The 14091-nt window shown below is 44.0% G+C and overlaps 1 protein-coding gene across 2 annotated transcripts in view; it reads left to right on the top strand.

Moving 5' to 3' along the window:
* Positions 1-4261: 4261 nt before the first annotated feature.
* The window catches only part of ADCY1 (adenylate cyclase 1), a 285419-nt gene continuing 275589 nt past the window's right edge, over positions 4262-14091 (top strand). For both annotated transcript variants that reach the window (XR_008309536.1, XM_053259719.1), the window contains exon 1: positions 4262-5554. Coding sequence is in view for 1 of the 2 variants with exons in the window: in XM_053259719.1 (XP_053115694.1) it covers positions 4766-5554 (789 nt within the window). In the remaining variant the exon portion in view is untranslated. The remainder of the gene's footprint in view (positions 5555-14091) is intronic.

Raw genomic sequence — 14091 nt, 5'->3', positions numbered from 1 at the left:
TTTTGATGTATTAATCACTTATTACAAAGTACAAGGGTGTTATGGGTAAGGCACAGATGCAGCTGTTGAGTGCACAGCTCTTTGGGAGTGAGGTGCCAACCAGGGCTGAGGAGGAACAGATAGTGTTTGCATTTTGACTGACTGTCCAGGCAACCTGCTATGCCCTGTTTGATGCTTGGCAGGGACCAGGCACTTCCTGTCATTTCTGTCCAGATTCATGTGTGGGAAAGCAGAACCAAAATGTAGTGTTCTAGAATTATATTTTTGCTAAGCAATGGAAGATGTGTGTGTATGGTACAGATTTTTAAGTCTGCACAGGCTGCAGAAGCGACCCCTGGTTATGGATTCATAATCGGTTATGTTATAACTGTCCCCTGCTAACTGAGCAAAGAGGCAATTTTCTCAGTGATTATTTTTATTTAGATATTTTCTTTATTTAGAAGGGGAGAGCAACTGACCCTGTCCATCTCTGGTACAGCATCCCTCCAGTGGCTGTTGCTGGTGTCTATCTTGTGTTTCATTTTTAGATTGAGAGCCCTTTAGGGACAGGGAGCCATTTTTATTTTATTTTATTTTATCTCTCTCTCTCTAAATACCTACCTACCTACAAACTGCTTTGGGGACTCTTTTTTTAAAAAAACCAGTATATAAATATTTGTTCCGTTTGTTGTATTGTATGATTCTGGTTAAGTCTTGGAATGCAAGGGGAAAGAAACATTATGATATGGCAGTGTCCATGCCTAGGACACTGCTGTGGAGAGGGAGCACCTTTTAGATGTATTTATGATTTTATTCAGAATGGTGATTATTTGCTTAGCAGGTAAAATATGGGGGGGGGGTGACAGCTAAGATGAAAAAATTATTAAAATCAGCTCTCATTTCAATTACCATTCCATTCCCACCACTATATTTCAAACTACTCTGCAGCTATACATTTGTAGAAATAGTTGTAAAGGAAGGCTTTTATCTCTGCTCTTTCCCCTCGCTGCCCACAATTTCCTACTATCAGGACTGCAGCCCGTTTGTTGCTGTTAACTGCATGCAATATGAGGTACCCATTCTGATCTGTTTACAGAGAGGCATGACACAAATTACAACTTAAAAAAAAAAATTCAAGCACACTTGGGTGGTGAGAGGAATAAATGCATAGATGTGCATGCATTAACTGCGATGGGGAAGGTGAAGTAGGAGTGAGGAGGACCGGGGCGAGATATGCAGGTGTGCAAACTCTGTTCCTGTTATCATTCTCTCTTTCCTTTCCCCCCCCAATCTACTCAGACTGGGGATATGTGCCTGGTTTCCCAAGGAAAAGCAGTGTGCAAGCACAAGTCATTTTTGTTGGAGATGCAGCTCCTGATAGCATCAACTCTTAGCACCAGGGCTCTATTGACCACTAGGGGCACTAGGTGTAGAGCAAGAGAATCCCTTCTCTGACCAAGCTTTCTCTATTCTACTTCCCCTTTGTTAGTAGTCTCAGGTTTCATTCTCTCATCTGGAGAGAGACTTCCTTCTTCTCCTTCCCTCTTCTGTTCCTGTGTGTAGCTAGCAATGAGGCATGTAGGCCTTATCTATCTCCCTGATAGATTTTCTAAATAAGCTACTTTATTTAGATCTTTAACTCCATGTCTCCAGACAATATTAATTAGCAAGGCTCTCCTTACCTACACACTTCCACTGCAGCTGGGGTAGATAAAGAAAACTCCCCTCTAAATCTCTACAAGGGTTATGGCACAGTGATCCCAGAAAAAGCAACCAAAGGCAAACAAAGCCTAGGGAAAGCAAACAAAGAGGCACAGTAAGTGAGTGGAAAGCCTGCTTGATTGGAAAGAAGTTGCAGAAAAACGACAGGGAGCTTCTTCTTTTCTTTTTCTTTTTGCCATGGAGACAGCAGCACGGGGCAGTCAGCAATCCTAAGACAGGATGGGTTTAATTATAAAATGTGGTCATGCAGGATGAAGTCTCATGGCTCAAGGAGTGAAAGGTTTCCTCAAAGAGGACAGACCTGAAGCAGCAGGAGAACAAGCAGATTCGAACTGAATCTGGCGCAATTTGATTTAGACTCAAATCTAGCCAATGGACCACAGAGGCGATTTGTTCTGTCTCCAAATCACCCAAATCAACTAGATTTGGGTACAAATCTATTTGTACCCAAATCGATTCACACATCCCTAGTAGCCAAGGGATACTCTCAAAAATATGGTGAAGACTATGATCAGACATTTGCACCTGTTGTGAAGCATATTCCAATAAGAACCGTTCTCAGCATAGCAGCAGCAAGAAAGATGAAAGCTGATCACCCAGAAAACTGCATTTCTGCATGGAGAAATAGAGGAATACATCTACATGGAACAGCCACCAGGATTTGAAGAATTTGGAAAAGAAAGGCTGGTATGCAAATTCCAGAAAAGGAAGCTGCTAGAGCACGGAATGAGAAGCTGAACCAGATGTTACTCAAAGAGGGCTTCACATAAGGAAAAGCTGGCCTTTGCCTATACTCAAGATTCAAAAATGACAGATGGGCTTATATTCTGACTTGTGTTGATGACTTGATTATTTGCTAAGAAAAGAAAGAAGACAGTCATGAGATTGTGGAACACCTGAACAAAGAAGTAGAAGTGAAAGAACTAGGAAGCATTTCCTATCAGCATTCAAATAGAAAGAGAAGAGAATGGAAGTTACCTTCTGAACCAGAAACAGAAGAGAAAGGATCTCCTAGAACACCTGAAACTCACAGAAACCAAAGATGCCAGTACACCAAAGAAGACAAACCTACTGAAGCAAGATCAGGACAGTGAGTCATTGCCAGACAACAGTCTATACTGAAGAAGAATTGGGAAACTTATGTACAAAGCAACAGCCACAAGGGCAGACATAGCTGCAGTAGTGGAAATTCTGAGCAGAAGAATAAGTGCACCAACCGAGAATGACTGGACTACAGTCCAAAGGCTGGGAAGACACTTGAAGGGTACACTGCACTTCAAGCTCTTAATATCAGCAAGCAGCAACCCCAAATTAGTGGGATACATGGACACAGACTGGGCCGAGGACCAAACTGATCACAAGTCTGCAAGTGGACACGTTTTTCTATGGAGGTGGAGCCATCAGTTGGACTAGCCAGAAGCAGTCAATTGTTGCACTTTCACCCACAGAGGCAGAGTCCATTTCAATTGGCCAAGCATGTCAAGAAGCCACATGGCTACACACTGTTAGACTTTGGAACTGATGAGCCAAAGCAAACTGAGATGTTTGATGACAACCAAGGATGCATCTGATGGAGAAGACTATATGTCCAACAGAGGTCTTAGACATAAAGCACCACTATGAGAGAGGCACAAGAGTGTGAGCTAGTTAAGCAAAAATACTGCCCAACTGAGACATGATAGCAGAAGGGCTGACCAAGCCACTACCAAGAGACCCTTCTCTTGAGATTCTTCAAGAGAAGATGCGAGTCATAGATTGGTGCATGAGACAATGAGAAGGGGTATTGGAGATGCAGCTCTGGATGGCATCGACTTAGCACCAGGACTCTATTGACCTCTAGGGGCACTAGGGGTAGAGATAGTGAGCAAGGGAATCCCCTCTCTGACTATGCTTTCTTAACTCTACATCCCCTTTGTAAGACTGACAGTCTCTCAGGTTTCATTCTCTCACCTGGAGAGAGAGACTGCTTTCTTCTCCCTCCCTCCTCTTCCCATATGTAGCTAGCAACCAGGCATGTAAGCCTTATATATCTCCCTGATGGATTTCCTCAATAAACTACTTCATTTGGAATGTTAACTCCATGTCTCCAGACAATATTAATTAGCAGGGCTCTCCTTACCTGTGCACTTCTGCTTTAGCGGGGTAGATAAAGAAATCTCCCCTCCAAGCTCTCTAACAGTTTCCCATGAAAATGCTTTTGGACTTAGGAAGGGGATCCTTCCCCATCCTTGCCTGTCTCCTGAACCCCCTCAGCTTAACCCTGCCTTTCCCATCTTCTTTTTGCTTAAACTGCATTCTTGGTGGGAAGGTTTACCTGTTTCGTTTTGCCCCTTATTTCCCCCTAGGAAACAGCATGTCTGACTCCCTCCCACCCCAGCCCCCCAATTTCCTTTCCCTGAAAGCCGGAGCAGCCTGTTGATAAGACTGCTTTCCCTCATCCAGGTCCGTTGTCTTTTGGTAGTTATTCTTTCTCAAGCTTTGCAGCCTGTGGACGGAGCGTTTTGAAGGCATTAGGAGATTATCATCCCTGAGAGCTCGGGGGGCGGGGGGGGGGAGGAGAGAGCGAGCAAGCGAGCGAGCGCGCGAGAGTCTCTCTGCATATGCAGTGCGGGGACAGCTAGCCCTAGAAGAAGGAGAGGAGGCAGAAAAAGAAGAACTACCGAGCCGAGCGAGAGTGACTTTGCCCTCTCCTTCAGGTCTCTGGCTCCGCAAGAGTCGCCGCCTCTGACTGAGGGGGTCTCGAGTGGACTCTGCTGCTTGCTGCTACTGCGTGTGGCGCGGTGGTTGCTTCGCGAGTGGGTTGCCTCAGGTTACGGCTGCTCTCTTTTGGGGCTGGCTTTTGCAGTCGGGTGCTGCTGTTGCTCTCCGTCGCTGCCGCCGCTTTCCCGCGTTCGCAAGAAGACACCAGTAGCAGCAGCAGCAGCAGCCGCCGCCAGCCTCGCAGCCGCCCCCCCCGCCCCTCCGCCCCCCCCCCCCGCTCGCGTTCACCTTGTTTCTCTCATGAGCGAAGCGAGACGTGCCGTAGCGGCAGAGGCAGCGGAGGAGCTTTCCTTCCCCGGGGTTTATGAATGGCCCTGACATGGAGGAAATACCGTTTCAGAAAGTCAAGAAGAGCAAGAAGACGAGGAAGAAGAAGTGCTGCCGCTATTGCTGCTGCTCCTCCTCTGCCGGGCCGCCGGCGGCCGCGCCACCGCCGCCACCACCACCGGCCGCCAGCAGTAGCGGCAGCACCTCCGGAGCGGCGGCGGCGGCGGCGGCGGGAGCCGTCGGTGGTGGCGGCGGCGGCGGCGTGGTCGTCGGAGGAGGTCCCCCGTCGCGGCGGCGGCTGCTGGACTCCGTCGCCTGCGAGGACCAATTCGATTGCAAGGAGCTAGAGTCGCTCTTCCAGAACTACAACCTGAAGCTGGAGCAGACGTCGACGCTCAAGGCGCTGGCCGTGCTCATCGTGCTGACGGCCAGCCTGGCGCTGGTGGAGCTGCTGTCGGGCCCCAGCTTGACCATCTCCAAGGGCTCCCACCCGGTGCACTGCATCATCTTCCTCTCCCTCTTCATCGTCACCAACGTCAAGTATCTGCAGGTCACCCAGCTGCAGCAGATCGTCAAGCTCACCTTGCTGTTTAGCTTCACCTTCGCTTTCCTCTGCTGCCCCTTTTCGCTGGGCGCCTACGGCATGGAGCCCCCCAGCGCCCCCGAGCAAGGCATGTGGCAGCTCATTTTGGTCACCTTCGTCTCCTACTCCCTCCTGCCCGTCCGCACCCTCTTGGCCATCGTCTTCGGCTTGATGGTGGCCGTCTCGCATCTCATCGTCGCCGCCACTTCGGTCAGTGCCAAGAGGCAACCCCTCTGGAGGACGGTGAGTGCCCCGCCCGCCTCTTTGCATTGTTGTTCCCCAGTACACAAGAGGAGGAGGAACGGACGCAGACAGAGTTGCCAGCCCATAAAGTGAAAAATTTGTCTTGCCAGAGCTCCTTTAAAATTATGAGGGGTGTGTGCCTGCTTTAAAAATCACGAGCTCCATGCAGGCAATCTCATGATTCTTAAAATCACAAATGTAAGATTTTTTAAAAACTTGTGTTCCTTTTCAAGATCTTTCAGTAATGCTCTCAGACCTATTCAGTCATCCCACATATTCAGGCTGTAAACTTTTCATAAACGGAAGTGAATTTAATCAGAGATAATCAGAGTCTATTGGAAGTTGAAACTTCTGTAACATCACAAATGTGGTTTGTGTGTCCAGTGGCGCAATGGATCCATGTGAAAGTGCTTGTGTTGTATCATGTCTAATGTGGACACAAGACACATTACATAGGGGATGGAGGTGTTGTGTTTGCATTGGAGTCTCAAAATGTGGAATGTGGAAAACGTGCTAGTAGGGAATGTAGAATGTGTATGAATAATTGCTTTGGGTGTATAGAAAGTGTATATGCCTTGTGTGCTTACTGGCATATAGAATATCTGGTGGGATGGAGACAGAGAGAGAGAGAGTGCGTGTAGGTCTTGTGCCTGCCTTCGGGGAAACAGTATTTTTAAATTGTACATTGTTGACTTATCAGCTGCTTGTGGTTGGTTGAAAACTAAGGTATCTTGAAAACTGCATATCCGTGACCAAGGAGATATGTGCACTCTCTAAATGTGCAGAGTGGGATGTAGTTCTTGATCAACCCTGCATATATCATAAAGTTTGAAAGATAGGAGTGTTAATGTCATAGTTTAGATATGGTCATGGTTGACAGAGAAGGACAGCAAGGGTTATTAGTGGAGGGAAGGAGTTCATTTCCTGCTAAATGATGATTTGAAAACAATAATACCAGGAATGCTTTTCTCAGTGGGACAAAACCATCAGTATTCTAAGGTCAAGGTCAGAGTGTGTATCTCAAACATGCAAATAATACTCCCAGTATTCAGAATACTGGGAATCTTCCCACCTAAATGCATAGCTATATAGATGTTTTCATGAGTCCTCTGACTACTTCTTCCCTTGACCCAGAGAAATCTGCCCCACAGCCTTCTCCAGGTGTTCATGGCACCTCTAACCCATTTTCCTGTAGCAGCTGCTTCTTCCATCACTGTCTCCACACACAGTATTTAGTATGTCATTGAACTTCCTAACCATCTTTCCCCCCCAGAATTAATCCCCTAGAAGAGCTTCTCTCTCTGCAGCATCTTTAGGAATGTACTGCTGCAAATTCCCCTCCTCCCCAACACTCGAGTAGCTATTTATAGCCCTGCAGGGCTTCCTCAGGTGCCTGTAGCCTTGTGGGCTTGTTTTGGGAGTAAGGGAATTGAGTAGAGGTTTGCATATTTAAAAAGATTGGGCCAGTATGTAACCAAGATTATCTTTTTGGTTCTGTTCTGTTATAAATCTGAGTTGATTGCCAGTGAGAAGAGATGTGTGTGTGGCGGGGTGGAGGGAGGCTTATTTCCCCCCTTCTTCTAGCTATGCACAGGGTTTTCTGTTTTTTTTGTTTTTTTGTTTTTGTTTTTTTAAAGAAATAGCTGTTGGGTTTGGGAGAACCTACTTTGAGAATAATAATACAGGGGGCTTCCTTCTACTTTTGCTTTCTGGTGCTGTTCTTTCTGGCTGCATAAGATTGTGTCATGACACACAAACATAAACACTCTCAGCTTCAGCCACAAATACAATCCACAGGCATAGGCATGAAGTCGTGCCCACTTGTTTGCATGTTTCCATCCCTCTACATTTTTGAGCATAGGCTCACCTAACAAGTATATACACATACATGCACCATATTTGGCCAGGCAAGAAGAGGGTTCACAGGGACATACATGATTACTCTTGGCTCACTGCTGCTGATCTGGTGGACAAAATAAATTGTGTGTTTTGAGAGGAAGGAGAGAGAGGGAGAGAGATAAGCTGAGCTTTATGATTTACCCAGATAATCTGGTAGTCTATTTTTAAGTGCATGGTTTAGAGGTTCAACAAGAAAGGGAGAATATGTGAGCAGTAGAAACTGAGGAAGGCCCCTTTTCTAGGAACATGCTAGCATCTTTGCCAAAACCCATATGTTAAATTTACATATTTAAGAAATTCCTCAACATTTAATTCCCAATGGAAGTGCAGGCAATCCACTTTCTTGCTAGTGTGAGTCTACTGCTTTTAACAACATCTGCTGTCTTTTAAAAATGCATGAAGAAGGAAACTTTCTGTACTATTTCTGTGGCTGTATTTTATCTTGACTAAGATAAACATTATCATTTTGACAAGTAACTCTTTGCTCACATGTTTGGTTTCTTCTCTGCTTGTTCAAGAGGTAAATGTAACTCTCTTAAAATAGATTTAGTCAGCAGTTAAATCTCATTGACCAAGAGGATTTAAACTGTCTAATTGTGCTCAGGGGTTGCAGCCTTAGGAACCAAGCCCTGACAAACTCACTTGGAAGTAAATCCCATTTAAATGAATGTAATTTACTTCCAAGCAAACACATTTTGTTGGGGTTTAAAATTATTACCAGAGATTGGTATCCCATGTTCTTTCCCCTCTCAGTGAATTTCAGTGGGCCCCTTGGATGTTAATATTCCTGTGATGACATTAGGCAGAAAAACAGCTGGCTGAGTAACTTGAAATGCAGATTGGTTTTCATGTGTGTCTATATATCTTTCTATCATCTATCTATGACATATTTGTGTAGAAGAGGTGAGGCAGATTATAACTACAAATGTCAGGTGCATACCATGTTCCTACTTCATCCATCCTGTCAGTTTTCCCATTTTGCATTTATTTACCTGTTTGTTCAGTTGTCACATGAAAGATTGCAAGCTGAGCAAGTGAAGTCATCATTCTAAAATTTCTTATTTGTTGATTATAGAAAAAATTATTCCACTTTCCGTAGAAGTAATCTAAAGTGGTTTACAATTTTAAGGCGAAGAATTATACATGTGTATAAAATAACTCAGTTGATATACTACTGAGGACTTGAATAATCTAGGTTCAGTAGCTTCTCTTATATAATTCTCATTCTTTGGACAGATTCAAAGAGCCAGGGAACCATGGCATGTAGAATGCCATGGCTCCCTGGCTCCTGGAACCTGTCAAGTCTTGAACTACAAACCCAAATCTCAATGTTATAGAACCTTTAGGACGGAGACCCTTCAAAAAATTCCAAAACTATTTTAAAACAAAGAACTGTAGTGCCCAGAGTAGCATATTCAGAGGCAGAGTTATTTAATACTATCTTTATTTATCCCAGAAAGCCCTGTTACTGTTCTAAATATGTTACTTGTAAAGAGGATAAAGAGCAGCCCATTTACCCACCCGCTTCACATTGTCCATCACTGTGTTTGGTAATTTTGTCACGTGTCCATTGCCTGGCTCAGAAATTCGGGTCTGGCTCCTGGATCCAAAGAAAATGTGTCAATGCCTGTTGCAAATGGGTGGCTTGCCAGAGAATTGTATCATGAATGTAACAAAACATGAATACCATCTTAAAATGAACAGAAACATGTTTCATTTTTGGTATGACATCTGTACAACAATATTAAGATCTTTTGTTTTTGACTAGATGTGTCAAGCTCAGTCTGTTGGCTTGCTTTTTAAGCCACTAAAACAAACAAAAGATCATCAATTCAAAAGTGATTAAGGTTGGCAGATTTTAGAAATTGCTGAAATTTAGGGAACTATAGATTCTTGTCACTTTCTGCTTAATGTGTCCGCTGCAATGAAAGAATAATCTACAATACTATAGCATTTTCTAAGCATGTTAAAAAGGGAGTTAAATGGCAGGCTGAGGCTGTGATTCTATAGTTGGTGGTGGCAAAATACCTATGAAATCAGTTTTCCTTCATATAACTGACAAGGGTTTAAATTTCATTCTGCAATTACACTTGTTTTAAATTGATACTCCAGTTTGCTCCCAATTGAGTTTTTGTAGGTGACTATATTATCTTTGTACCACTCACAATTACCAGCACTGCCTCTCAAGTGTTTCTCTTGTTTGTTCTCATATGTACTCTATGCTGTGGAAAAATATGTGACTACTCCATTTTAAAGAGAGCTTTCAAGGGGGAAAGGGAAGCACTGTTACCACTTTTACCACAGTTGCTCAGGCATATGGCTGTTATCAAGCCCTGTGGCTATACTGCTTTGTAAGGTAGCTGGACAGCTGATTCTGGGTAAAGGCAGGGTCAGAGTTAAAGTACTCCAAAGGGAGTAATGGAGGCAAGACATGTTTCTTGAAAACAAAGATTAAATATATTAAAGAATGGAGGCACACAAGATTAAAGTGGTAGTTGGTGACCTCTTGAGGAACCAGTCAGAAGCGTCTAACTACAACATGCTGATCCTTAAGCATCGCATTGGGTTCTACTGAGTGCTTGAGAGGATTCTAACATAGAGGAGAAGGGGAACAACAATGAGGTTATTGACAAGGTGAAGAAAGATAAGAGTTATAGAAGCTGTTCTCACAAGCAACCAAGACCAGGCTAAGGAAGCCAAGCCTGTTCTTGGCTGCCCATAAAAACTACTGGGAGGCATGCAGCTCCCGGTGGCACCCTGGTGGCAAACCCATCTAGGCAACCCGCTTTGTAAATGAGGTTAAGGGAGTAAATGCTCCCGTAACCACATTTCCCTGATCATGCTCCAGCATGGAAGCACTGATGGGCACCAACCTGTCGCTCAGGGGATCACTTGCATGGTGCATTGCGTGGTGCATTGTGGGATTTTCGGGTGTTGGCACGATGCTTCCTGGGCCCTATGCCTTCGTATTCCTTCTGGGGCAGCGGCGGACCATCTGGGAGTGTGAGCTGCACACCCAGACAGTCCACGAAGATCATCTGCAGGGAAGCTGGGCTTCTGAAGCCTTCCTCACTGCCCTGCCCACCTGGTTGTGAAAAGAACGTCTTATTCTATATACCTGTTCTAGGTTCTGAGTAGCTGAAGTGTGATTTTAAAGGATGTTGGTTGTCTTTCTCAGGAAAGATGGAGGCAAATTCTCTTTCCCAGGAGTTATGGAAGTGGCTGAGGGCCCTGTGCAGTTCAGAAAGCAAGTTCCTCAAACTCATGCTGACTCACTTCAGGAAGACCTCAGCAGTGATGGAAGCTGTGGAGAAGGGAGAAGGTGGCCAAGTCAGCAAGCTCTCTGGCATGGTGGAAAGGCAGCCTGGGGCCAGCAGTCCTCCAAGAGAAGGGCCAGAGTGTAGGGCTGGACTTGGGGCATATTGAGGTGTTCAAGGGGAAAGGGGAAAAGCATGTATGTCGTACATGTTGTCACACATACAGGATTCACACTACGAGGGGCATCTCTTATAAAGTTATTCTTCCTTAAGAGCAGGGTTAGGCATATGCCCATGCTGGAAATGACCCTCTAATGGCTGACCACAAAGGCTTGCTAAAATTAAGGCTCATGACGCATCTTGCTCCTATTCAGATGTTTCAAATGAACAATAGGCTGGTGGCTCTTGCCCTTCTGGTTCTCTGTTGTTGCTTGTGGCCAGCAATTCTCAAGCAATTACCCAAGGGTTATGTTTTCACTTCTGTGAAAAGGGAGGGATCGGATTGACCTACACTAGTCCCTATGCCAGACATTGTGCCAGATTTGGATCCTCCCTAAAGCAGAGATTCTTATTTAATGTCAAGACTCTTCTCAAACTAGGGTAGCTCTTAATCTTTCTTGTTCAGCTTTGCTGTGTCTTCAGGCTGCTGTCAGACTGGTATGGCCATTCTCAGTCCCTTGCAAACCTTGCTCTTACTATGGGGCACCAGGAAGACCAAATCAATGATACTGGTTGCATTCCCATGCTTTGGGAATCCCAGCCAAATCATGGACAAAATGGGGGTCATGGGAGGACAGAATTGAGGGGTGGAGATGGTTTGTCTTTAACAGTACTTTCAGTTATCATGCAACTCTAGGGGTAAGTGTGTGTATGTGTACTTACATATAGGCCTTAGGAGAATATACAAACATCATATTGTATGTTAGTGGGTGGGGTGGTTGTGAGCTGCAATAAATTGTAGCTGGGGATGAATGGGATTTGTAGTTCAGCAATATCTGGAGAACTATAGGTTGGGAACCACTGCTCTAAACTATCATCCTTTATGTTCAAAGCCCCTTTCAAAATGCTCTTTCATTTTTGTCAGTTTGAATTGTGTGAACCTTCAGTGATATTCTGGTGTTGAGTGGCATTTTGAAAGTTAGGTAGCATGATGTGACATTAGTTTAAGTGGTATCTAATTGGTTGCCTTGACCCTCGTGATTTGATTTCCTTTTTGGTGGCAGGTACAGATTGCAGGTAGATTTGGAAAGATAAACTTGGAGCACATCTCACATTCAGTCCACCCCCTCCCCCCCGAATTATAGAAGCTCATTATGCATTTTAGAAGCCTGTCCCCTGATTTCAGAGGAATGATTGTTGTTTTTTAACTACAGAGGTGTAGAGCAGTAGTGTAATGCTGCTGGGACGGGCAGGGACACATCCTGGTACTTCCTCCTGCCCCCAGGTTCTCAGCAGGGGCGCAAAGTCCTTCGTTTTTTAAATGTAAATAATACGCTGCTCTTGCTATTCCAACAGTTTGCCACTTAACTGAATATCAGACTACAATCGATTTTATTACCATTCTTCCTGTATACTATTATGAGGAGTATCCTCCATCCTTTGTGGGTATCCAGGTTGCTCTTCTTGGTGAATAACTACATGAAGTTCAAGCCTTGTAGGATTAGGAAACTAGGCTTGACTTCTTGTAACAGGGAAACCACGCCCCCCACCCGCCCAAAATTATTGCATCTGTTGTACGTGAGGTGTGTGGCCATGGCTATCAGGTTAGGCACTTCTGGATTTGCCACTACACCACTGGATAGAGGTAAAACTTGAGAAGCAACTTCTTACTTACAGTTTTTTGAGAGGGAAAGGAAAGACACTTTGGGATGGAGAAAAATGTGCTTCTCCATATTTTCATTTTGAGGATTGAAGATAAGAGTTATTAGGTTGGCAGGGGAGTAGTGTTCTCTCTAACTTTTTTCATCTGCGTGTGGAATGTTCTAGGTGGCATATCAAGGCAGTGTGTGTGCACATGCATTCAGAGCGGGGCCTGCCTGATTAAACCTGAGCGGAAATGTAAATTAACGGAGCAGACATCAAGAAACTTGTGAGCATGCACATATGCATATGCCTTAGAGGGAACACTGCAGGGGAGTTCAGTAAAATGAGGGAACTCCTCAAATGATTTGGGTAGGATTTGCACCTGTGTTTGACTAGCAGATGGAACAGCTTTCACCGCAGACTTGAATCCAATCTGTAGCTTATATAGTCATTTAACTGGTAAAAAGTACTTATTTGATCAATCAGATGTTAGTCATGTCAAATACTTTTAGCATTTATTTTGAATAATTATAAAAAAGGGAGAGATTTATACTAATTACAAAACCCAAGTTTGTTAACTGCCATATAACAATGAAATAAACTCTAAACAATTAGTATTTATAACTAAAATATTATGCATATAATACTGTATTAGAATTAATTGGTGAAATTTTGAGTAGTTCTTGGTTCTTATCTTGGAAACTTTTGGATAATCCGGACCATTATTAGTTTTGTTTTACAATAATTTGAACGAATTAAAAAAACACATAGCAATGGTGAAAGAAAAACATCCTTTTTTAAAAAAATGAGTGTGGTTGGGAAGGAAATGCCTGCCTAGAAGTCTGTCTATCCAGACTTCTGCAAAACTATAGAGCAATAAGCCCCATGTAGAATCTAGAGGAAAGAGTTGTGGTATGCAAGGACAAGACAGTGGAGTTGAATCAGGAATATTAATAGTTTAATGAGATAGATATTATGTACAGAGAGGCAAGTGCGGACTGTTCCCATTGCACGCTCTTGCTATTGGCTGTTTGTTAGTCCCGCCTCTAGTCCAGTACTGGAATAAAAGTATAAATATAAAGCACCATTCAAAAGTTGGCCTGGATCAATGAATGGATTAACCAAAAACACCACACCCTTCACCCTTGTTTTTGACACCATGGTATAGTTTAAAAGATAGGATACCATTTATACAAGGCAATTTTTTCTGTCAAGGCAGATTTAACAATATTTGAGTGGAATCAGAAACAGGCAGATTAACAGTATTGGTGTGATGAGTAAAGTGACTTGCATCCCAACCCAACATGTAGTCCAAGCTCCCTACCTAGAGACAGTAAACCCTGCACCAAAAGCATCCCCCACACTTAGTCTATGCCATGTACTTGAGAACCTCTGAAAGCAATGTGACACAGTCCCCTCCCCCTGCATGCAGAATAGTGTTGCATTCTGAGGTTGGTCTTATGATCCTAAACAAGCATAATGTTCTGTTATAATAATTTCTAATATGGCAGGAATCATAGCATTAGAGTTGGAAGACCATTGCCCTGCTCAGATGTCCCTAACAGAGGCCTATTGAGT

Source organism: Hemicordylus capensis, chromosome 6 (genome assembly GCF_027244095.1).
Source record: "Hemicordylus capensis ecotype Gifberg chromosome 6, rHemCap1.1.pri, whole genome shotgun sequence".
NCBI lineage: Eukaryota > Metazoa > Chordata > Lepidosauria > Squamata > Cordylidae > Hemicordylus > Hemicordylus capensis.
This window is presented reverse-complemented; position numbering and strand designations above follow the sequence as displayed.